At 40.3% G+C, this 25,479-nt stretch overlaps 2 protein-coding genes across 8 annotated transcripts in view; one reads left to right on the forward strand and one right to left on the reverse strand.

The window, feature by feature from the left end:
• Positions 1-25,479, reverse strand: part of UBE2N (ubiquitin conjugating enzyme E2 N) — a 76,969-nt gene that overhangs the window by 18,349 nt on the left and 33,141 nt on the right. For 3 of the 5 annotated variants that reach the window (XM_021295606.2, XM_065042667.1, XM_021295605.2), the window contains exon 3: positions 8,202-8,268. In XM_021295606.2, coding sequence (XP_021151281.2) covers positions 8,202-8,268 — 67 coding nt within the window. Of the gene's footprint in view, positions 1-8,201; positions 8,269-8,529; positions 8,671-8,787; positions 8,859-25,479 lie in introns of those variants that run through there. The other 2 variants (XM_065042691.1, XM_065042675.1) reach the window with 2 other exon arrangements.
• Positions 8-19,326, forward strand: MRPL42 (mitochondrial ribosomal protein L42). 3 transcript variants are annotated; one of them, XM_065042706.1, is made up of 7 exons: positions 8-30; positions 3,865-3,960; positions 11,644-11,807; positions 13,736-13,799; positions 14,774-14,858; positions 16,090-16,253; positions 17,490-19,326. In XM_065042706.1, exons 1-7 carry the CDS (start codon positions 23-25, stop codon positions 17,533-17,535), a joined length of 627 nt encoding a protein of 208 aa, XP_064898778.1. In that variant the 5' UTR covers positions 8-22; the 3' UTR covers positions 17,536-19,326. The 3 variants fall into 3 exon arrangements, with proteins under 3 accessions (XP_064898778.1, XP_005508380.3, XP_021151279.2); XM_005508323.3 differs by lacking the exons at positions 8-30; positions 3,865-3,960 and adding an exon at positions 8,850-8,992; XM_021295604.2 differs by lacking the exons at positions 8-30; positions 3,865-3,960 and adding an exon at positions 9,035-10,588.

A 25,479-nucleotide genomic window follows, 5' to 3' on the forward strand; every position in this document is an offset into this window, starting at 1 on the left:
GCGCCTGCCCAGGCCCTGCGGGATGAGCGGGTAATGCCAGCGTGGGGGAGACTGAGGGACGACCTCGTTAGTGTTTATAGATATGTAAAGGGTGAGTGTCACGGGGATGGAGCCAGGCTCTTCTCAGTGACAACAAATGATAGGACAAGGGGCAATGGGTACAAACTGGAACACAGGAGGTTCCGCTTAAATGTGAGAAAAACTTCTCAGTGAGGGTGACAGACACTGGAACAGGCTGCCCAGGGAGGTTGTGGAGTCTCCTACTCTGGAGACATTCAAAACCTGCCTGGACACCTTCCTGTGTAACCTCATCTAGGTGTTCCTGCTCCGGCAGGGGGATTGGACTAGATGATCTTTCAAGATCCCTTCCAATCCCTGACATCCTGTGATTCTATGGTACCTGCAAGCAGAGCCCAGCTGCCAGGGCTGATCACCGACCCTCTGTTTTACCTGCTCCAGGGTGGCACCGGCTCTGTGCAAAGGCAGAAGCCGCTTGTGTCAAGTGTATGAGCTCATCAGTCAACCTGACACAAGTAGGATTTCAACTGTGTGTCTTGCGCACCACGATAGCACAACCTGTACCATTTCCCGATTTTAGGCAGCGTGTCGCTAAACCTGTTACAATACCATACGGCGTCTTTGTGTTAGTAACACCTGGTTAGTGAACCTCCTTTTTTAGCAGAAAGCAAGATACTGTATAAGAGTGTAATTATCACACAAGCATCGTAGGACACTAGTAGTAACATCTAGGATTGTGCATTGTTGATAGGAAATAAAAGCACAGAAAGGTGTTTTTGCCCCAGGTCACCAGTCAGGCCGGCAGTGCAGCCAGGAACAGGACCCTGCACACATATGATTCCCTCTTAAGTGTTTTCTCCTGGATTAAAACCAGCACTTCTAGATCATCTACATAACTTCTGTACACTCTGGCAGAATGGAAAGTTCTGCGATACTGTCAAATCTGGACTATGTAATTGCTGAAACGCTCCTATCATAGATACTACAAATGTTCTATATCCTAAAACCTAAACATTTATAGTATTACAGGGTGGTTATGATAACATGAGGCATGTGTCAGAAGAGTGGTGTGCTTTGCCTTTCTCACAATACTTCCTGAAAGCTTCCCTGGTTTTCCTTCTCATTAAGCTTCCCTGGTTTTCCCTCTCATTAAGCCATTGGCACTGTAGAAGCCAACTAACAAGCACAGGGTTGTTCTGTGCTATTTGATATTTCCAGCTGTTGAAAGCACCAGTAATTCCAAACTTCACGTCAATTCATGAAAACCCATAATTGCTGTGAACTCTTGTGTACATCCTCAGCCCTTTCTGCACTCAATTTGTCTCCCAAGTGTCTGGATGTAACTTTCCCTGAAGTCAGTCAGACTAACAATGAAGTCGTGCACACCAAGAAAAGTGCATGAAAACACATTTGCAGAACTGGGGCTTAAAGCATTTGTCGATAACACGCCCTCATTCTGCAGCGGATACGATTGAGTTCGTTTGCATACATTAGCATGTGAAATATCCGTGTCTTGCTAGTTACACACAGGACTGTTCTCTAATACTAGAATTTTTACTTTATTATTACAGCCTGTTGCTACTAGTAAACAAGACTAAGTAGATAGTTTTGTAGACTCGGCACCTTCACAGTACTTACCATGTAACCTGAAAAAGTGAAATGCTGATCTCTAGAAAAAAAATTGTAAGGCGGAGGAAAAAAAATCTAAGACAACATGTTTATCAGCAGCGTCTCAGCCTGGTTTTTATCTAGCTCCAGAGGTATTCAAGTATCTATAGCACATCTGGTGCTTTAGAATAAACAATTATAATCTAGGCTGCTAGGGCTCTCTTAAGGATGTACAGTGACTTATTGTTTGATTCTGGGGGCAGTAGTCTCAATGATCTACTAGTTGGTTGCTTCAGGGTTTGTTTGTTTTTTAAGATAGCTGGGATCACACACAGAGATGTGAAAGCCTCTTCCAAATGACTACAGAGCAGCTTCCCACCCCTCCGCAGGAACAGTCTAAATGAAGAATACAGTTTTCAAGATGCTCTTTGTATGGGCAAACGTAAACCTCAGGCCTGGGCTTATATGGGGGGTTTAGAATGCACTGGTCTAAAATGGTTCTCGAGCAATCCTGGTTTGAGTGGAAGAATTTGAGACCATATTCAGTGCCCGTTTCTAGAACTCAGATATTCACAAATGCAGGCTTACTTTGCAGTAAACTTTACAAGGCATAAACACAGTAATGCCTTCTCAAATCATCTGTCACTTGGGAGGGCAGTGAAGTCAATGTAAATGAATTAACAACATATACTGATGACCACAATGTAGCGCTGACCTGTTTGTAAATAACTGCTTACCCCTCAGCAGACGGGTAGAGAATCTAATTGCTTTTGAGGAATGGGTTTACAGTGAACTTTGCACAGGGACTCAAGAGAAAAAAATCAGGTCAGAATGTTAGTGAAAAGAGGAAATTAACATTCATATAATCTTGAAACTTCCTAAATAACTGAGAATATTTGTAATCATGTTGCTATGATACCCAGTAATCACCAGGAGCCTTTATTTTGATTTAGTAAGTATGCTGACATATGTAGAAGGAATGAAAATATTTAGGTTATTTTTAAAATTGTTGTCTCCATGTTGTGTCAATGTCACATAATACAATAGGCAGCTTAGGGACCAAGACCAGAAATGGACCCTAAACCAAATGATCCTTTTTCACCCTTCACTCCTATGCGAGTAACCCTTATGTGTGCTTGCCAGCACCAAACAAATATGAAGATACAGCTGGAGAGGTGAAGCAATTCTTTGTGAAATATATTAATTCCTTGTGAGTTTTATGAAAGTAGGAAGATGAAAAAAAAAATGTTGCTGTTAATCCCACTGGGAGAAAGACTCCATGACTCTAACACTTTATTAGACATCAAGGAATCTCCACTGGGCCATCTCCTCAAGACCAAAATAATTGGAAACCAATGTATTTTGTTACACTGCTTGCAGAATTACTTATTTTTCTTTGTTTATGCCTTCTCCTACTGTTTTGTTTTGTTTGCTTTTATCCTTCTTCAAGAATACTGGCCATTAAAGGACTGGCTTAAGTGGAAGAAAACATGTGCCGAAAGATGCTTTTAGGCCCAAGGCAACTAAAATGTCATTCAGGTTCTTGAAAGTGCGGGAACCTTGCCCTGTGTCTGTGAGATGCAACAACAGAGCAGAGCATAGTTGGCTCAAACAAATGCTCATGAACGTTGCATTCTGTGTCCCCTTTCAAGTGCTGGAGAGCAGGAACCTTGCTTCAATCTGAAGTTGCAGCAAGTCAGTCTGGCAAGCTGTTAGGTTTTAATATTTTTCATTGCTCAACAACTGGCCTGCCACATCCTGGGAAAGGCACAGTTTTCATGACACTCCTCTTTCTGGCTCCTTTCAGGAAGAGGTTTCTGAAGTACACTTGCTTAGGAGATGGCAGTGAACAACAACATATTTTTCTGTTGTCACATGTACTAAAATGCTGGTTGTTCCCCTAAGTCATTCTCTTATTGGAGGGCATGGGAGGGAGCACAGAAAGGGGAGGAGAGAGGGAGAGGAAGGGAAGGGAAGGGAAGGGAAGGGAAGGGAAGGGAAGGGAAGGGAAGGGAAGGGAAGGGAAGGGAAGGGAAGGGAAGGGAAGGGAAGGGAAGGGAAGGGAAGGGAAGGGAAGGGAAGGGAAGGGAAGGGAAGGGAAGGGAAGGGAAGGGAAGGGAAGGGAAGGGAAGGGGAGTAGATCTAAAAAACTAGCTTTCCACAGTGCTACATGTGTAGTTTGTAAAAACTTGCAGAGTGTTTCAGCAATCTTTTTTTATTTTCTTTTGTAAAATAAAGGTTTGATGGAAAAAAACATTCTGCTTTCATCCCAAGTACTGCGCTTAATGAAGTCAGGATCCTCATTCAGACAGCTGTCCTCCCTGACTCAATCAGGTATTTTTCTTTTGCTAGGTTGAAAGATTAAGATGCTATGTGTTTGGCAGTCATTTAGATTGATATTTTTGTTTAAATTAAATTGAAATTTTTCATTAGACCCATTGCCTGGAGTTCTGTCTGATGCTTTCTTAGCACTGGCAATTGCTGTCTGTTTGTTCCCTTAATATCCTGAAATAAACACTGCACCTCAGGCAGAATGTGAGGAAATCTGGGATTATTTTATGCCTGTATTTTGTCAGATGTGTGCTGATAAACTGTATGGCTGTGCTGCCCTTAGATAAGTCAAGGCTTTGTCAGATGCCAGTTTGACTCCACAGTTTTGTGTCAGGGCACCGAGTATACAAATAGACCTTAACTGCTGTGATGGCCTCAGTGGGGCTCTCAAACCTCATCCTCCGCTGGGCTTGAGTGTTCAGTCCTTCCTGAGTGTCAGGGGTTCCTGCACCAGCCTCGCTCCCAGCCCATTATCATCTCCTGCCCAGTGACCCCCGGACTATCTGCAGAACTCATTGCAGTGATCGCTCTGCTCTGCTCACCCACCTCTGGTGCAGTGGGGCTGCACCCCAGCAATGGGGTCACCACTCAGCTCGCCTTGGGATGCCTGCGGCTCCTGGGTACCCTGCCCAGAGGAAGCAGTGCTGCCCTTGCTGCTCTGCGGTGCTTTGCTTCCGAGTTCAGAGCACCTGAAAATGCGGGTTCATTTTGGAAAAGCAATCGTGCCATGCTACAGTTGCTGCTGGTTGGCTTTTATAAAGCAACATTCATATTGGTGTTCCAGTAAGACGTGTGTCACCTTTAGTCCCTGTTTAAATCAGAGATCATTCCTGCAGCCCAGCTCCACCCAGGCCTGCCTCCTCAGTGCCTATTTAGGGTGTAGTTTCCTGTCAGGGTTACACCACTTTGTGTTGCTGCTAATGAAGGCTCCTGCCCTCCTCCTCTGCCACACATCGCTGCTCCCTCAGCTCACGTTGTGATCTCACTGACGATGAGCTGATCAAAAGTGGGAAGAGTTTCTGGGTGTGCAGTGAGCTGATGTGAACCATGAGCGGTCATGCAGCTGTGGAGGATGTGACCCCATACCTCAGCATGTGAGAAAGGGACTTTCTATAGTTCACTGCATTAGGGATGGTGTGAAGCCACATATTTGAGGTCAAGTTATACCAGACAGCTGAGTCAATCTGTCAAAATGAAGCCTTCTTACTTCCCCTTCCCATCTCACTCCTTTCACCCTCCTTCCTCACGCACAGCATTTCCCCCACCGTTCACTGCCGGGGCTTGGGAGATTCTGCTGAGCTAACGCAGTGCACGAATTTGGCAGAAAAACAGCCACTTGGTCTGGTCTTCTGCTGGACTAGTGAATTGGTTCAGCTTACAGTGGGCTCTAGCAAGCATCAGAGACAACAAAAGGCAAGCGACAGAAGTGGGAGCTGAATTGCCCTTTTTACTATCCATGAGTCATTAACCCAATTCTGTATGCCTCTTAACCTTTTGGAGAAGCTACAGGCAGCACTGAGCCCCTGCTCCTTTTCCCTGCACTCTGCCCTATGTTCCTGATCCCCTCCCTCCATTGCGATATGTCTATTGGGGTACGGAGGTTATTTTTGGCTCAGTTTGAGGATTACCCCTTCCCACAGTAGTGACTTGTTCTGCTGGCTGAGCTGACCTTGCCCCACCACAACGATGTGGAAGCCAGGATGGAGAGCACGATTCTCCTTCCCACAAATTTGTAACCATCACATTGTCGCTGGGATTACAGCAGTTCTGAGAACAAAGTTAAGCAACCACCTTACTCACCAACAAAGTACTCTATAATATCACTGTAGGCAGAAAAGGTAAACAAATGCAATTATGCAATTAATACTCACAGACCGATTCAACACAGCTGCTGACTGTCTTCCTGTGACAGCTTTTGCTGTCATTGAGTTGCTCACTGAGTGTGTGCATCCAGGCCAGCTGGGTCTGTGGCTGACTAATCTCACTTCCTCCTCCTACCCCACGTTACAATCTTAAAAAAGTCTTACTGCAATTACAACTCTATTTCAAACCCTAGATTCATTATTTTGCATAAAAGCATTTTTCTATCTTAGTCAAGTATGGCAGAAAGTCTGTTCAGCAGCAAAAAACGGATGCATGTACACGTACAGAATGAAGTCTCACAGAAATACCTAGATTTTATATTAAAAATATTCTTCAGTAAATCCCAGAGTATTTCACAAGAGTTGTTATTATCCCTGTGTACAAATGGGGAAACTGAGGCACAGAAGTGCAGTGTTTTCCACTTAGCACTAATTGTAAGAGTCACTGGACAATTTCTGAATGATCTTAACTGGCAGTACTGCCTGAAACTGTACTGAGAGAAGAAAAAAACCCCACCAGTTATATCGGTTACCAACTTAGAACATCAGAATGGGATGCTATGAGTAGGAGCATTCGCTGTAGCAAATAAATTTTGATTTATTTTCTATAAGTAGCTGCTTGAATACATGCATAATATTATTACTTCAACTACAGTAGTCGACAAGAACACAAATTATTTAGGCTGTGTATGACCAACACAGGCACTTTAGTTTTGTCATCTGTTATTTACAGTTGCATCATGATTCCTTACAAGTAACTGGATGGACAGATGACAGGATGGCGTGAGATCTAGAGAACGATGATTGACCTGTTGACAGAAGCATTGGCATTTACTCTGGGTCTTTACTTATTGATTAAAACACAGAAAACTGTCTGGCTACAGTATCACTTGAGAAGACTTGAAAATTAAGACCATAACTAAACTACGTCTCATTAGAAATTTGTACCCTGAATTTATAGAATGACCTCACAAAGATTAAGATATGCTATTTCAGGATTGAAGGCTTGTCCATCTCCATTGTTAAAACACCACCTTTGCAATAAAACAAACCTATCCATTCACAAATTCAGTTCCACTTCTAGGTATGATTGTATAGTACCTTTTCTACTCCAGATTTAAAGGAAACAAAGGCAAACAAATGCTTACTCCTGGAAGGTTTTGAAACATTGGCTTCTATGAAAAAAGCAATCTTTATTATATTCATTTTGCTAATGAGCAGCCTGAATGATTTTACTAAGAAAACATTTCATAAATATGCCACTGCAGCAAAAGAGCTAGAACAGTCAAGTCCAAATCTTCCATTTCCAATGAGGGGAGGGAGGAGTGTGTGGGTGTGCAACTGCTTACTCAAAAGCCATGCCAATCCAGATGCCAGCTCTGATTTATAGATTTATTCTTAAACAGAGCCAACCAACGTAGTCCTGCTTTCATTACTACATGGCATTTATTGCCTAACTATAGAGCAGCTGTTTCATCAGTTAGAATATTTCCCGGAGAAGTTTGTAACTGACTGCTTGAGTAAGAACAAATGATGGTTTTTCTTCAGAAGAGAGCAACCTGGAAACACAACTTTCCAGGTCTTCAAAGACATGAAGTCCCAGAGGTCTGCAACTTCTCACCACTGGTGCCTCCACAGTATCCCCGCAGTTAGTGGAGAGAACAATCTCCTTCTGTTGAGCCCGTACAGAGTGAGCGATTCTCCTCTCCGTTGTCTACAACCTGCTGAAGCAAGCACGGCCGCTGGCAGTTATTAATAACCCTATCCCCAGACCTGCTGGAGAAGTTTATCGTCACGCTTCTGAGCTGTCCTGAAGCAATTCTCCTCTCCCTACCAGAAAGTTGTAATCCATCAGACCGTGCTTCTAAGAATAGACTCGCAGAACATTATGTGTCAGGGAGGGGATAGACCTCATCTACTCTCTCCTAAAAAAAAATCTTATTATAGAAATTGTCTAAAAATAGCCTGGAAACTTAACAGGGAATGTGCTTTAGTTTTGGTTTTGTTTTTTTTAAAAAGAAAATAAAGTTCTGTAGTACCTTCAATTGCAACCTTTCAGAACCAGGATTTAAGTCAAAAAATCTGCTATTACAGTGATGCTTTAAAAGCACACATTTCCAGAACAAGATCATTATAGAAATACCCACATGTTACCTCTAATTTAAAACTAATTATGCAATGAGGGTATAAAACCAAGGAATCTAAAAAATCTAGTGAAGGCTGTTTTGTGAACCAAGATTCCAGAGGGCTGTCAGGTGTTCCCAGCGAGTTCTTGCAAGGGATAGAAAATTGCTAACTATTTCTGATGAACCCTACAAGTGATATTGCATCAGAGTGATATGAAAGTGGACTAAATACATGGTAGCACTAGGCAACAGATACCTGTAATCCTCCAGGTGGCTGCCCCATCTGGATCAGAAATTCCCCACAGAGAACCACGTAGCATTTGCTGTGTGGAAAAAAATACAACAATTGAAAACAAAGAGTACAGGCCAGCATGTGCTGCAACATTTATTTGAAAAAAAAACCCACCCAACTTCAAATTCAAGATCTTTTGCTGTTTATTACAAACTCATTGATGAATTAGCTGTTGACAACTGAATGCCACCAGCTTATAAAATCCCACCGTTAGAAGACTTGTTCGTCACATTCATCAGTAACATCAGAAACTCTGCTCTTTCAAACTTGTGTCTGACGAGAGTGCACATACCTGTGAGTATGTGTCTGTATGCAGTCCTCAGAAAATACATATGGCACTGAAAAGTAAAAAAAAAAAAATATACCCACTGCCCCTTGGCCTGTCATTGATTGTCACCGAGAGGAGCCTGGCTCCATCCTCACTGTTTCATGTACATAAAACTCAGGCCTTGCTCATGAAAATGTGTTACAGGTACCACGGAGGTTTTGCAGGCTGAACAGAGGGAGCTGATGTGTAATTTAACCTGGAAGACAAGCAGGCGGTGCTCACCAGTTTATGAAATAACCGGTAAAGTTAGAGATTTCCCTTCCAATTGTGGACCCGGGTCAGGCCCCTCCCGCCGGCCAGCCCGAACTGCAACTCCCGGCGTGCCGCGGGGCGGGCCGCCCCGGAACCGGAAGGACACCTGGTGTCGTTTCCTGTGATGTGACCGTTGGCGGGCTGCTGAGAGGACGCGACGGCGGCCACCGCACAGGTACCTGCTGAGCCGCCGCGGCCGGCGGGAAATAGGCCGGCGGGCGGTGGCGGTTCCCGTTCCCTCCGGGTGCGGTTGTTGCGTTCGGCTGTTGCGCTTTGCGCTGGGAAGGTGGTCGTGTCGGCGGGCCGGCCCGCGGGGACAGCGCTGCTTCGCCTGAGGGTCGCGCTGTGCAGCGCTTCTGCCCCTCATCTCCGTAGTCACAGATCGGTTTGGGCTGGGAGGGACCTTCAAAGGTCATCCAGTCCAACCCCCTGCAATGAGCAGGGACATCCTCAACTAGATCAGGTTGCTCAGAGCCCCATCCAGCCTGGCCTGGAATGTCTCCAGGGATGGGGCATCTACCACCTCTCTGGGCAACCTGTGCCAGTGCTTCACCACTCTCACTGTACAAAACTTCTTCCTCATATCTGTTCTGAATCTCCCCTTCTTTGGTTTAAAACCATCACCCCTTGTCCTGTTGCAACAGGCCCTGCTAAAAAGTCTGTCCCCATTTTTCTTATAGGCCCCTTTTAAGTACCGAAAAGCCTCAGTAAGGTCTCCTCAGAGCCTTCTCGTTTTTTTAGCTAATGACGACACGTGTCCGGCTGATGCAGGGGAGCAGCAAACTGGGCCTCCAAAATGGGCCAGAGGAAGAGAGTTAATGTAGTTTCAGAGATGTTAAATTGCTGCATTTAGCACTCCTTTTGTTTTTTGTTGTTGTGTTTTGTTTTGTTTTGTTTTTTAAGAGCCTGCAGATGCGTTTTTATTAACAATAGAAGCGTCAGGGTTTGTATTCCTACTTGTTGCTGACAGACCTTTAAGGTTTTTCTTTGTGCAGCCTCAGGGCTGGGAATGTCCCCAGCTGAACTGTATTGGTCCTGGAGGCGAGGCCGAGAATGGGACAGTGCTTGGACCCTGTACTTTGGCAGGGCAGTCTGGATCCGCTGTGTTCCTCATGCCTTTCTTGTCTATGAGCTTCCAAAGGCAAATTATATATAAAAGCAGCTATTTTATAAATAGAATATAAATATAAAATATATATGTTATATACATATATAAAAGCAAGTCTTTTACATATATATAAAAGCAGCTCTGTACAAGACATGTTAGTGTTCTCTTCAGCAGCACTTGTCACAGGGAAATACAATTATGAAATTATGTGTTGAAATTGAAAAACGCACATTTCTGGTGATGTTCTGAAGCACTAGATATGAAGTAGTTTTAAGTAAGTCTTTTTTTTTTAATTTATGAGTATGTTTTTAAACTGTCTCCAGTTATGATTTTTTTAAGCATCATTATAAGTTTATCATCAAAACTTTTTTTTTTTCCTGTAAACAGTGAAAAATTAAGATCTTTATACGTATCTTTCTGGTTCTGTGAAATTTGGAGTTATATTTAAGGTATTATAAATGGTGTTTTGTAGCTTTTAGGTGTATTGCTTTTGAGATGGATGAAACCAACTGCATCTAGACAGTTTGTTAACTACATCAAGTGTTATTTATAAGTACATCTATTATTGTACTGGGTGGTGATAGTTATATTGTGAACAAGAAAAACATGTTTCAGGAATAATTCTGTGGGGTGTGCAGAAGGAAGGATGCAAAACTTATGTGGGTAAGTACCAGCAGAAAAACTGTAAGAAGACACAAACTTAGAAACTTTTTTTAAAGTTAGTGGTGTACCTCTCAGTAAATAAAGTCTTGTACCCCATTTGACTCTTTAGGGGGTAGGTGCCAGTATCTTAAATAATGAGGACTTCTAAACAACTGACACATCACAGTATCACAGTATGTTTGGGATTGGAAGGGACCTCAAAAGATCATCTAGTCCAATCCCCCTGCTGGAGCAGGAACGCCCAGGTGAGGTCGCACAGGAACATGTCCAGGCGGGTTTTGAATGTCTCCAGAGAAGGAGACTCCACAACCTCCCTGGGCAGCCTGTTCCAGTGCTCTGTCACCCTCACTGAGAAGAAGTTTTTTCTCAAATTTAAGCAGAACCTCTTGTGTTCCAGCTTGATCCCATTACCCCTTGTCCTATCATTTTTTGCCACCGAGAAGAGCCTGGCTCCATCCTCATGGCACTCACCCTTTATATATTTATAAACATTAATGAGGTCCCCCCTTAGTCTCCTCTTCTCCAAACTAAAGAGACCCAGCTCCCTCAGCCTTTCCTCATAAGGGAGGTGCTCCACTCCCTTAATCATCTTCGTTGCCCTACGCTGGACCCTCTCCAGCAGTTCCCTGTCCTTCTGGAACTGAGTGGCCCAGAACTGGACACAATATTCCAGATGTGGTCTCACCAGGGCGGAGTAGAGGGGAAGGAGAACCTCTCTCGATCTACTAGCCACCCCCCTTCTAATACACCCCAGGATGCCATTGGCCTTCCTGGCCACAAGGGCACAGTGCTGGCTCATGGTCATCCTGTTGTCCACCAGGACCCCCAGGTCCCTTCCCTACACTGCTCTCTAATATGTAATTTCCCAACCTATACTGGAACCTGGGGTTGTTCCTGCCCAGATGCAGGACTCTACACTTTCCCTTGTTAAATTTCATTAGGTTATTACACAATGAAGAATGCACTGCACAGACTTTATTTATCCTTAAGATATTCAAGAAGTTAAACTGTCAGTCTTTTTTATCCTGAACAGTTATGAAATGGGTTTCTTTCAGAGGGTGTTCTGCAGAAAAAAAAAGGATACAGTGTCTGTTCGAGTTCCATCCTGTCCAGGACTGGTTTCCACATGCGCTCAGCATGGCAACATCACTGAGAACTGCGTGGTCCACCTTCTTTTGGATGCGTTCAGCAGCAACCTGTAAGCAGGCCCCGCTGCAGAGTGAGTAGTGATGAAATTCTAAAAGTCCTATATTGAAATTTGTTCTCAAGAGCTTCTTTTCTCTTAGTTGAACAGAATCAAGTCTGATATTCCATGTTCTCTGCTAATAATTAAAGGATAACTTGATTTGTTGTGGTTTTTTTTTCTTTTAAAACTCCCATGGTCCACATATGACGCTTAGCTTGTAAACACCACCCCTCTTACCACTGATTATATTTGAATTTATTTTTTCAGACTTACAAACAGTGGTAAGAAAAGGCTACAGTAAAATCTTATTACTTAACATAAACCAAGAACAAGTGAAAACAGGCAATATTATTTGTTAGAGTTTTGTCATGTTTTAGATGTTAATAGGAAGATGTAGAGGAGGTGGTAGAAAAGACAGAAACTGAGAAAACATAATGGACATGTGACATTTTAGAAGTTAGTGGGCAAGGAGGGGAAAAAAAATCTTAGGAAGAAATATGGACTATTTACATTAATATTTTACCAGAACCCAACTTCTTAATAACTAAGAATGGTTTAATTGGAACAACTGAAGCATGGAAGTGCTAACACAAATTCTGTATTTAAGAATTCTATATCTGAAATATATATTTAAAAGTTTTAGCTGTATCGATATTTAGGAATTTTACATCTAAAATATTTCTGAGAGGAAAATAGCTGCATATAAGTTTCCTCTTGGTTCTTTCAGCTTTTCCAGTTGTGATACACTAAATGCACTCTCCCTCCATTATGAACAGCCAAGAAGAATCACATTTGTATTGAAACTAAAAATGGTCTAAATAAACTAACATGTTAGAAAAAAGTTGAAAAGTTTATATGACTTATTTGAAAACAGAAGGCTCAGAACTTGCTAAAACTTAGTTCTTGTGATTGTAATTCAGATCTTAAAGTGTAGTGGTAAAAGAAGCTTCACTGGACTCAGAAACTTATATGTGGATTTGTGTCAGGTTCTGGCAGTAAAGGAAGGGGTTTGCCAGTAAAAATAACTACAGGCACCTCCCAGGCCTTTTTTAGGCATGCGTACCTACATGGCTGTGGAAGGCAAGATGCCTATGATTCCTATATAAGGGACTGTTACTGTTTGACACCTTACGTTAGGCTTATGGTTGGACTCGATGATCTTAAAGGTCTTTTCAACTTAAGTGATTCTATAAAATAATGAGAATAGAATTGGGGGAAAGGCTCAGTGGGAAGGGATTTTGGGTGGCCTGTGGTCCAAGCTCCTGCTCAAAGCAGGCTCAGCTCTGCAATCACACCAGTTTGCTCAGGGCTTTGTCCAGCTGGGCCTTTGAAAACTCCGAGGACAGAGACTGCAAACCTGCCTGGGCCCCAGTGCCACTGGTTGGCTGCGCTCACGAGCAACACATTTCTCTATGTATCTACTCAGAGCCTCTCGTTTCAAATTATGAATGTCTTTACTACTACTTGTAATTCTTGTGATTACTTTCCTTGGAGCAACAGGAACGTGGGGAGAGGGGTAAGGTTCTCTAGTGTTACAGCAACCAATATATTATGGGTTTGTGTTTTTCTGTAACTCATACAGCAGTTGCTAGCAAGGTACAAATTTGGTTTTCACTATGAAATTATTATCTTCCCTGTAAGTCATATGGTAAATGTTCTTTGCATGTATAAAAATTGTGATCTAATGGTGAAATCTCTAGGTAGTTAGTTCATTCTGTGATTTTTCTTGGGATAACAATACAATTGGGAAGGTAAATGTAGGCCATAGCTACCTAGATACTGTATTTCTGGTTGCACTAGTAATCTGTATAGTAAACTCCTATTCAGACATTATTTGGGCTTTGTTAATCTAAAACTGAATATGATTATAATCCTTGATTAAGACTTAGAACAGAATGAAAATGTAAACATTCTTTAATGTTTGTTTTTACATTAGTGTTCTTTACTTTTTTTTTTTTCAGATGGAGCTGTGTATCATGCTTGCCATAAATCTACATACTCAGTTCTCCCTGAAGATTACAATTGGTACTTAAATGTGCTTTGATGTGTAGTATTTTCATTCGATGTTTATTCCAGGGCTACTTTCTCTGTTGTGAAGTTGCCATATAATGGTAGCAAACACATCTTCTGCCGGTTTTGGATACAGGTAGTAATTTTAACTCAAGTACTGTTTCCAGTCACAACGATTGTGAAGTTAATATTTTGAAAAATAAGTGTAATGAAAAATCATGCAGGACTCACTCTAAACATGGTGATGACCCCAGTACTCCTGCAGTTTTGTTTGTGGAAGAGCAAAAGCAGCTAAGAACAGTCATTTTCATTGATGCTTCTTGTTAAGACAAAGTCCAGGTATTTTTGTGCTGCTGCATGGGAAACTTGCATAGAAACCAGAAAAGATGACACAGATATAGTGCAAAACACAGTATTTGTGTCATGCAAGGTTTTAGTAAGCTAACATGTCATGGGAAGGGGAAGGAAGGTGAGAAAAGTCATATTCCCTCAAGAAACCTCTCAGTAGGACTTTTTGTTCATCACGCTCATCATCTTTTACCAAATATAAAAGTTGGAACCCCACACAAAGCTTTGTTTCCTATGCTTTCTTTTGTAGATGCCACACTTCTTATGAAGGCGTGTTGTCCTACATATCACTGATGATCATTATCGCTATATGGTCTTACTGGTTTATGTGTAATTATTCAAAGTGTTAAATGTTTTTTCCCAACTCATATTTCCAGCTGTCTTTAATACTGTATTTTAGCCTTTTTTTTCTTCTTAAAAAAAACCAAACAAAAAACCACAAAAACAACAACATCAAAAAGTGAAGATGGCTGAGACGGAAAAAAAAAGCACTTTTGATTTGTGGCCCTTATTTTATAGAAGATCCTTAAGAATTCATAAATGCAGGGTCAGAACTGGTTTTCTTTGGGACTTGGGCTGTTCAGTTGCTCAGCATTTCTGAAAATGTTAAGGTATGTATTTATAAGTTTTTATTTTTATAGCAAAGTGGAACTTGCAGTCACATCGGATTTGAAGACAATTGTCTGCTACCACCCTTCACTTGAGATTCCATATGAGCACACAAAAGTATGTCCAAATGTATACATTTCTATTTCTTATTCATGTAAAAGCATAAGTAATTAATAATTTTGGGTCTTTAGGGCATCTTTTTAAAATTTAAAATACTGAGGTACTTTTTATTACAAGATCAGCATGTCCATGAAGTGAGTGAAGGATGGATGTAGTTGCTGCCATGAGGAGGACCTTATTCTTAGTTGAATTGAGGGAAAGTTGCAGAGTAAGAAATGCTCAGATATCACAGAATATGGTAACTCCAAAAGAATTATATGAGGCACTCACATACTTGTGCACTACAGGGAGAACTGGTGTCTGTTCATGAGTGTGCTCCTCAGAGGATGCTTGGAATGCAGGTTATAGCTGACACATCCTGCTGTGTACAGATGTTGCAGCATGGGCAAGAGGATATAAAGAAGTGCTGCTGCTGAATGTTTTCAACTCAAGCTTTAAATTCCGTGCAGGACTCTGGGTTCATAAACACCACAAACAACTTCAAATACTAAGTTTTTATCTATCAGTAGTACTTTCAATGTGTTCTTAACACTGATGAAACCTAAGTCTAGATGAACTTTTCTAGTGTACACTTTAAATTTTGATTTCCAGTACTCATGTGCTAGTAAAATACAGCAGATGGTAGCTATGTTGCTGAAGTACCCAATGTGAAAATCCTCCATTGAAAACTTAAACCATTTTAGCACTCCTTGCCTGCAAGTTACAGATCAGTACTTTTGAATTTATCAGTTCCATGTCTCAGGAAAAATGGTTGTAAAAGACTAAAACAAGGAAAAGTATTTGTAATGGTGCTAGTAGTTAGGTTTCAGGTCTTACAGATGCACAATGAGGAAGTGACGTTCTTCTGCCAGGTAAAAATCATTTACAAGCTTTTCTAGCAATGATGATTGTAACTGAATAAATATCTAAATAAAAATGAATGCTTTTGTATTAGTAGAACTGAAGCTTATGCTTCAGCTAGTGAATTGTAAGGATGAGATCAACAATAATGGTGACAGCAGTGCTGATTTTAGGGGTAGGTTGATCAGCTGTAGCACTTGGGGTAATTAGATGTCTCTAGACATCTGCTCTGGGGCAGGCAGTAAGTAGCCTTTGCAATTACAGGTATTCTGTATTTCTTCGGTTTCAGCTGTTAAGAGTAAATTGTAATGCTATCTATGTAGCTTGGCTTTATTTTTCTAAAAGAAAAAGGCAGAAAAAGGAAATACATACACTACTGTTTTTACAGCCCATACCACGGCCAGATCCAGTGAATAATACAGAAGAAACTCTTGATCAAGTTTTGAAATCGAGATTGAATGAAAAAGAACTAAAGAACAGTAGAGGTCCTACAATCGAAGAGCTCAGCAAAATGTTTTACACAACGAAACATCGCTGGTATCCTGTGGGACAGTGAGTACTTTCTGTTCAATATTTGCTCCTTTTGGAGGTAAAGGGAAGTACAGGAATAATTTTATTACTAGATTTAACCTAGGATAAGTCATGTGAGACAAGATACTGTTAGCACATGCAGTACTACTTCAAATCTTCAATGCAGCGTTGTGTAAATGGAAGACTATTTCATAAGCTTTTTTTAATGCTGCTCCTTTGGTAGCCTTTGCAACTTTTTCAGATATGTCACAAAGTAGAAGTTTCTCGTGCCATCTATGTTAGCTGCTGGTTAAAGTGATGTATTAAAGTTGCATAAGAGAATCTAGTATATAAAATTCCCTCAATGGATATAACCAAATGCAGCTTGGAAACATGCGTTTTCATTTCCTTAACAACTTTGCAGGAAAAACTTCTCAGACTTAAGAACAGTCGAGGTTTTTCATTTGAAATGGTGAAAAGTGCACTGCAGTGTGCCTTGTACTCAGAAAGTGAGGAGGAGGAGAGGTGCAAAAATACATGACTGAGCTTAAAGAGGAACTATATATGTTCAGATATGCTAAAAGAAAAAAATGGTATTCTAGTTTGTGTTACTCCTTTCCAGTCTGTGTTACTACACCTTTTGGTAGCTGCTAATTTTATAACTATGGAGACTTGATACAGGTAGAATTTTTTTTTACTTTTTTTTTGGCCACAGAAAACTTTTAAATTGTGTTTTGGGAATAGACAAATGAAATGGTAGAACTTTCTGTGGATGGCCAAAGGGTAGCTGTCGCTTTCACTAGCATCAAACAGGATCTTCCGTGGTTTAGGGTGGTAATTAAGAGGAAGGTAGGGATCATTTTTGTCATGAATAATTTGGGGTTTATTTTATCTGCAGAATATTACACTATTTAATGTACAGTCTGGCATAATTCCTTTGAACATAATGTCTCTTTGTTCTGTAGCAATATTCGAGCCATAGGAAAAGCCATCCGTATAGTAAAATTAACGTTGCACAAAGGATTAAGAACAGTAGCCTCTGTACCTATTCAGCTGTAAAGCTGATTGGATTATTGTGTGCTTGTAGTAGATGCAGCAGTAGAAATGAGTAGCGTTATGTAACTACATGAACAACAGAGACGACATCTAATGAGTGGTGATGGGCTGTGCTCATGTATCTTGTGTTTGGCTGACTTGTGTAACCTCAGATCACTCACAGGGGCAAAAATATCCAGAAAATCAAAGACTTGCATTCACTCCAACCTTCTTTTCTTCTAGGTATCATAGAAGACGCAGGAATCCTAATCCTCCTAAAGACCGATAATTAAGATAACTTCTTCTTCAGCAGCACTTTGCTATTAATCTTTATTGGAAATAAAAATTACAGAAAGTTGACATGTTTGGCAATTTTGTGTGAGTGCTATAATGAAAACATGCTTAACTTGACTATTCTACTTCAACTAGTTGATGGAAAAAACCAACAAAACTGCAGTAATGCAACAAGGATTCAGTGAAGGATATTGTACATGACTGGTCAGCGAATGTGCTAGTCTTAGAACTGGATGGAACAGGTGATGAAGTGCTCACATTAAACTCAGAGGCTTACCATTGGTAAAGTAAATGCATAGAAGTATTGTGTCAAAATGGGAAGTCTGGAACCGGACACATTGGAGTTTGGTGTTATTTTGAGGGATAATGTTTTTAGAAATCTAGTGACTGAAATGCAGGTGAGCTTGAATACCGAGGTAGTAATGAAATAGCATTGATGAAAAGTATATGAGGTATTTATTAAAATGGTAAAATAGTTTTGGTTCTTCTATTACATTTGTAAGATACCCGATTCCATGTTTAATTCTACATCAGCCAAGTGATTGTCTTTAAGGCTATTGTCATGTCCTGAAAACTGGCCAACTTGGTTAAATTTCATCTTCCAAGGCATCATAACTTGCTCTTCTAAATCACCCAGGATTCCTGAATATCTGAGATAACTTCTGTATGCATTCATGGTTCATAGGTTTGGGTTTTTTTAACCCCCAGCTCCCATTCAGTGAGGATACCATGTTTGTGCATAAATCAGAATAGCCATAGCTCAGGAGAGGAGGAGTTCTCTGCTTCAGCAAGGTAACTGGTGAAGACTCCCAGCTCTTTTTAGCTTACCTACAGGGAAGGACTGGCCCTTTATCATATAAAATGCTTCAAATTAAGGAAATTTCAGTTGATTTTACTTCATAGATTTAGCATTTTGTAGTGCTTAAATGTTTCTGCTATTACATATTCTATGTTATCTAGAATTTTCTTTCTTGGGAAAATAAGATTCTTTACTCCAGTCAACAGTTTTAGGCATAAGCCTTCTGATAGAAAGGGCTAGTGTGGGTGCCTCTGCAGAGATCCCAGTGACTTCATTAAGTCTTCATAGCAGATCCTTATAAATAATCAGAAAATAATTATCCCATTTATGTCATACATTTTGATTGTACTTCCTTTCCAAAGCAACTTGGATGAGATAGGAAGGTTCTTCTTTCTTCTGTTAGTCTAGTGTAATTTTGCCAGCATGTGTCATCTATGCATATAAACCATATGAAGTCTCTAATCCTGGTCATTTTTAGTATAAAGAACACTTTTCTAAAGTTGACACTAAATAACTTTTTTGTTTTCCTTGAATTTTCTTTAATAATGAAAAAGGCAATGCTGGATGCGTGTAACATTTCCGCCTTTAAATGCCTCTGGAAAAATTTACATAAAACTAGTCTAAGTATCTTGGTATTATTTTAAAAAGTTTTTAAATCCGAATACCAGTTAGCTGATAACGGTTTATCATGGCAGAGCATGAAAATCGTTTTGCGTATTCTCCCTGTTACGCTTGCAAGGTATCTGAGTCCGTGTTTAAGCCCACCTCAGCCAAGTGATTTTTGGCTCCATGTTCTACGATGTGTTGCTTGTGTGATAACAAACGTGCTGCTACCATGAAGGGATGTCTGTTGTGCCTGTGAAAAGGATCGCTGCGTATTCTGCAAGTTCAATTGCATGAAAATAATTTCTTTTTCTGCCTGGAGTATAACTTTTTAAAATAGATTTTAGTAATTCGTAGTACAATAAATTTTAGTATTTTAATCAATTCATGGTGCCTGGTACTGACATGCGTCCGTAAGTGAGAAGTTTACATCTCATGTTTAGTGTTTTGTTATGCTCCACTGCATAAAGTTGAGCTCCCTCTATATTTGGAAAGCTGAGACCTAATTTTTCACTTTTCCAGTGTAAGAAAATATATTCTTGGATTAATTTAAACTTTCAATTATTTTCCTCCCTTCTCCTCCCCAATACTTTTGCTTATTGCTGCCTAATACTATTAAGACATTTTGCTTTACAGAAGCCGTCTCACATTTGTCTATTTCTGCCTGTCATTCCCCATTTATGACCAAGCATCCACAATCACTGAAGAAATGTTGGATTTTTCAATGGTTCCCAAACATTTTTGGATGCATTTCAGGCATTTTGAGGGCTAAAAATCTATGGTGTGCTGGACTGCTGTCTTTAAAGTACTTCTGCTTCTGACCAGTTACTGGAAACTGAGTCTAAAACATGTTCACTACACATACTCTGCCATTTTATTATTGTGTTAATGCATAAAATCGGTATTCTAAAATCTTTCCCTGTGTTACAGTGCCACTCTCAATCTTTCTATGTTCAGTTATACTAAATCTTTCTCCCAAGTAATCTAATTAAAATCTTATTTTCACCATAATTTCGAGGTTGCCTGATTTTCTAGGTCTTGAACAACTACATAAAGCTCTTTATTTCTTTCTCTTTACTAAAAAACTCCAAAGTCCATTTGATTCTTGTCCCACTTCTACGCAAAAGAATAATCCATCTGAAAGTTAGTTTGGGGTTTCTGTTTTCTGTTGCTCTTGTTCCTTGTAATCAAAAACTTTAGTTGCATAGAATTCACTGAATGTTAGTTCTGTTCTCGTGCTCTTGTATCCAATTTTAGGCATTTTGCCATTTGCTTTGTATCTAGTAGTTTCTAGGTGTTTCAGACCTTATTAGGCTCATTGTTGTGGATAATACACAGTTGGGTACATCTTAGAGATGATGTCCTTTTTTTAATGTCTCACTAAAAGTCTTCTCAGGCTTTGTCTGCTAGCACACCATTAGAAAACTCTGTTTCAGTCAGATGTCAAAAAGTTTGTCCTCAATTCAGACCAGTTAAATTGCAGTTCAATTTATCATGATGTCCTAGTGAAAAGAAAGTTTTTTCACTTCTAGGTAGACCTGAATTTTAAAGGAAGCATGCCTTTAAAACAGGTTTTTGCCTTTTCTCCATGTGTAATATGTTGTTCTGAAGATTCTTGGTACTACCACCAGGAGGCAATCTTACACAATAACACAACTGGATTTGTCTGAAACCGGAGAGTACTTAACTGTATCATCAAATTTAACACTGTGAAAGAAATGCACTAGCTGCTATTTAATTGAATTTGTGAGAACTTGAGAAAAAAGAACTTCCTAGCAGGTGTACAAGTTACTGGATTCAAAGAGCCAGAGGTTCTTTTGCAGGACTTATCTGTTTGCATTGACTGGTTTTACTTTTGTAACATGTAGTCAAGATCTGTGTTCACACTTAAACAAAAAGAGCCCTAGCTTCTCACTTTTGGAAAAACCTGAGCCAACAGTGGAGCAGTAATGGGACTCAACTGCCAAATACACCCACGTCACAGGTGTCACGTCTTTGTGCTTCAGTTCCTCATGAAGACAATGGCAGGAGCAGTTATCCATCCACCCCTTCCCACCCCTCTGGTTATTCAGTCCTATTGGAAACCTCCCTTCTTGTCCCTTTACTGTTGTAACAGGTCTGAATTTCAGCTACCATGCCTGAATTCTGCTGTACCAGAATAAATCACTGCTGCAGCTCTAAGTCATAGTAGTAATTGGTGTTTAAAGCCAACACTGCATTTCTCAGTTATTCCAGTCTTTGTGAAATTTAGCATCTGCTCTGCTATAATTTCTCACATGCTCATTCCATCCTTAAAACCAGTACAAAGTCAGATAATGAAGAGACCAAACAGATGTAGTACTGCATTCCTCTTCTGCCATACAGGATGTGTATTTTGTTTTAATGCTACAATAGGATAACATTTACTTAAATCCCACCAGTAACTAGAATAAATGTCAGACAAATTGTGTACCTAGAATACATAACAGTTGGATTCATCTCTAAGATTGACAGAGCTACTAATTAGACATCTAAGCCGGAGTTAATTTTTGTTGGCTCCATTTATAGTCAATTGATGCAAAAAAAGTACCTACACAAGGCAGTTATTGTTCTCTGGAGGTGCTTTTTCCTTCTCATCTAAGAAGGGAGGATGAAGGCTAGCTGAGATTCATATGCCTGTATCAGAGTAAATGAAAGCAGTCTCTTTTTTCTTCCTAGTTCAAGAGAGCATATATATAAAAGAAAAACTAAAAATTAAGATAAAAACATTTATGCTGTTTCTGCTACCCTTCAATAGCATGTGGTCCATATGTAGATACTCTGTTTTCTGTATAGAGTAATTCACACACATTTAATTCGTAATATCGGATAAATTGTGTATAGGATTTTAATCTCCTTATATTTAATCAACCCTCCAGTGCTAAATGATAATACTTAAGCTGTTATTTTATTGTTTCAGTCAGTGTGTAGTCACAGGAGAAATAAAATAGTAACTAATTTTATGTATCTATATAGCACTTCTTCTAACGAGCTTATGATCCCCACTGTTACCTCTAGGTACTTCTAGAAAAATGAACACAATAAATGATAATTTACTGGGTAACTTACACTGAGTTATCTGAAAATTTAAATACAATTTACACAGAATGTTAGTTCTGCTGTTTATAACTACAGCTGTTCAGACACTGCACACCAGAAGACAGGAGTTACATGGGAGCTACGTGAACCAAGCAGCATGTTTGGTCAGCAGTTTTGCATTGTGCGTCTTCTAGAGAAGTAAAAGCTTATGGCCTGGAGTACCACTTTATTAAGTGTCATAGTGTAGGTGAAAAATTATAATCAAAGTATCACGAAGTTTTTTGTCACCTAGAGGCATCACAAGAGGTTGGAATGGCAAACAGAACCAAGAAACTTTGCCAACTAGTCTTTCTGAAAAAAAAAAAAACAAGTAATAAATGCAGAAAACAGTTGTGCTTATATTCATCTTTACTGCTTGTCAAGATAAAAACCAGTCTTGGGTCAGAGGCAGGTTACTATTTCAACAAGGTCAGTTTTGACTGCTACTGAAGTTTTCAATTCCTCGGCAAAAGAACCTCCCTACCAGCAAAATATGAGATACCACAGGAAAAAAAAAAAAACTGGAAGAGCTATTTTTTAGCATCTCGTCTGCCAAAACTAATACAGGTTTAGCCATGCAAGTTCCACAGGAAATTCATGTGACCAGCGAAAAGTGACTGTTAAATTAGGCTACTGCATTAAGCCATTATTATTTAGAATTAAAATTAACTTAAATAAAAGATGAAACTATTAAAGCATGACCCTACTGTAGAAACATGTATTTCCTACTCACTAATGCTAATAAAACTGAGCTCTATAGTTTCACGTAAAGATTGGTATTTTGTTAAATAGCACTAGTCTTTCTCATTATTCAAATTCATGTTATATTGGTTTAAACAAATTATAAGCTAAGTAGTATTTTTCTGAAGTCACCATCTACCTGTAGGAGTTATAATGGATCAGAGCTGTGCTGCAGCACTGATCTTCACCTTCTGCTTTTACGACGCACGGCGGACTTCAATTAAATAATAAAGTAATGCCAGGAAAAAATGGTCCTTGATGCCTAATTACTTAACAATTAGTCAGTATACTGTAGCATAAAGGTTCACATCCCTTTTTTATTATTTTGTAGTTTTTAATCTTGACTGGTTTAAATATGTGTCTCGTGGTTTAACCCAAGCTAGCAACATAACAATGATAGCCGCTTGCCCACTCCCCCGTGTCCCCTGAATAGGGGAGAGAATTGAAAGGGAACAGAGAAACTTGTAGAATGAGATAAACACAGTTTAATGAAGTAACAAAATAACACTAATATACTACTACTACTAATAAAGTGGAAATAGAATATAAAATAAAAAGATAATGCAATTCCTCACAAACTCTCTCTGCACCAAGCAGCCGGTCCCAGGAAGCAGCACCTGGTCCTGAACAGCCGGTCCCAGAGAGAGAAGAGAGAAAAAGGCAGAAAGGCCCAGAGGCCTCTGCAAAGGGTGGGATGGAAAAAGACTGAAATACAGAAAGTCCCAAACAGAACTTCCCTGCACAGGTCTCTGTCCTGGCTCCAACACAGAACAAAAGAGTCACCCGGAAGATCCAGACTCTCCTTAAATATGAATCATGACGCTAGTGGGATGGAATACTCTTACTGATCAATCTGGATGTCAGTCAAGCTCTCCCCCATCCATACCTCCTCACTGCCTCACACCTGTGGGCAGAGCACTCAGAATGTCCTTGGCTCTCGGACCAGAGCAATTAAAAACATTAACTCTGTCACAGGGTGTTATCTTCTTGTTCTCAAATTAAATTCAAACAACAACCATGCTAGTTATGAAAAAGAAAGGTTTCTAACTGCATGAAGAAAATTAACTCATTTTCAATCAAACCAGCACAATGCGTTTGCTTGTTATTTTCCAATAATACCTCATATCTTTATGAAACTCCATTTCCCCAACACCGTTTTTCGTACAGTTGAAATCCTGGCATTAGTTATGGGGAAGCTTTTTTTTTTTAGCATTAGATTAAGAAATAGGATTTCCTATCCAGAGTAAAGGCACAGTGCAAACAAAATTCATGGTAAGATCACCATAAGCAGATACAAGAACAATGGCAGAGAATTCCCTTTCTAGAGCATGTATTTGTACATTCAAATCTACAAAAATAAACATGATATATGTTGGCCGCGTATGTTGCAGTTCATTGACTTTATGCAGCCATATTTGGTATAAAGATTTGAAATGAGCCCAAAGATGCCACAGGTAAGGCTGAAAGGTGACACAGTGGCCTGTGAAGAGAAGAGCAGTGGCAGTCCTAATGGAGAGCTGCTGTGGTTAGTACCTACAGAGGGCTTAGCCACCCCAAGTCACTGGAACCAGGTGAGTGTTTTGCTTCAGTATGACCAAGAATTTAACTCATGACTTCATGGCAGTGATACATAAGAAGCCTTATATTTAAGAGTGAAGCATTTATCCTGCAGTCAAAATACCTTTGTCTACACTCTACCTCAGGCAGGTGGTCCCCAGCAGCAGGCTGATACTCGAGGTCCCTCTGAGCATGTTGTTACTGCTGCAGGCTGGGGAGCAAGCTCAAGCTTTGGCTGCTGATCCCCACACCTCTTTTGTTACTTCCCCCTGTTCCAACTTGCCCTCTGTGAAGCACACCACTGCAGGGGGAGTTCACACCAAGCGCTACTCCCAAGATCACATCTTGTTTAACTGTATGTGCTGTTCTGAACTGCTTGAACTGGCTGTGCACCCCCAAACATTACCACATCCCCTCACCTTCAGGCTGGGAAAGCACCATTCTCACAGGCTGCAGTACAGTTTCACATAATTTCAGATACTTCAGACTGAAAGATACACCAAAAAATCAGAATTACTTGCTGGGTCCACAGGGGTGCCAGAAAGAGTCCAAGGAGTACTGGGGGACGTGAATATAGGAGTCTGCTCTCCAGGGAACTAGCCCCAGCTAGTGTGACTATAAGCAAATCCTCTTGGCATCAGGGACTTTTTTTATTTAGAAATACAAGCATATCCTCTGAAATCAGGTAGTTGGGACTCACATTGTTTTTAGAGAACCAGAGCTCAGATTGTCTTTGTTCTGACTGCTAAGTCTGAATGAGTCTGGTACAGGCTTATCGAGACATGCAAAACCAGCAACTCACATGGATAATTACTGTTCTCTCTAAACAACTTGAGTCATCAAGATTGTCCAGCCCACTTCAGAGATGCCCCAGTTGAGACTCCTGTAAAAATAAAAGGATTTTTTCTTCTGGATAAACAAAATGAAATATGCAGACAAGAAAGTGTATTTCTGTAACTTCAAACAAAATCTGGATTTAGGAGGAAGCATCTTCTTCAACAGTCCACATTGGAGCAAATGAACCGTATCAAAGGTCACTAAATGTCAATGTTCTGTAATTCTCAGCCTTCAGGGGATCAAAGAAATCTAAAGAAACGCTTCAAGTTGAGGCATTTGGCAAAACAATGAGGTGAAAGGCTTTCA

The sequence above is a fragment of the Columba livia genome, chromosome 1 (genome assembly GCF_036013475.1).
Source record: "Columba livia isolate bColLiv1 breed racing homer chromosome 1, bColLiv1.pat.W.v2, whole genome shotgun sequence".
NCBI lineage: Eukaryota > Metazoa > Chordata > Aves > Columbiformes > Columbidae > Columba > Columba livia.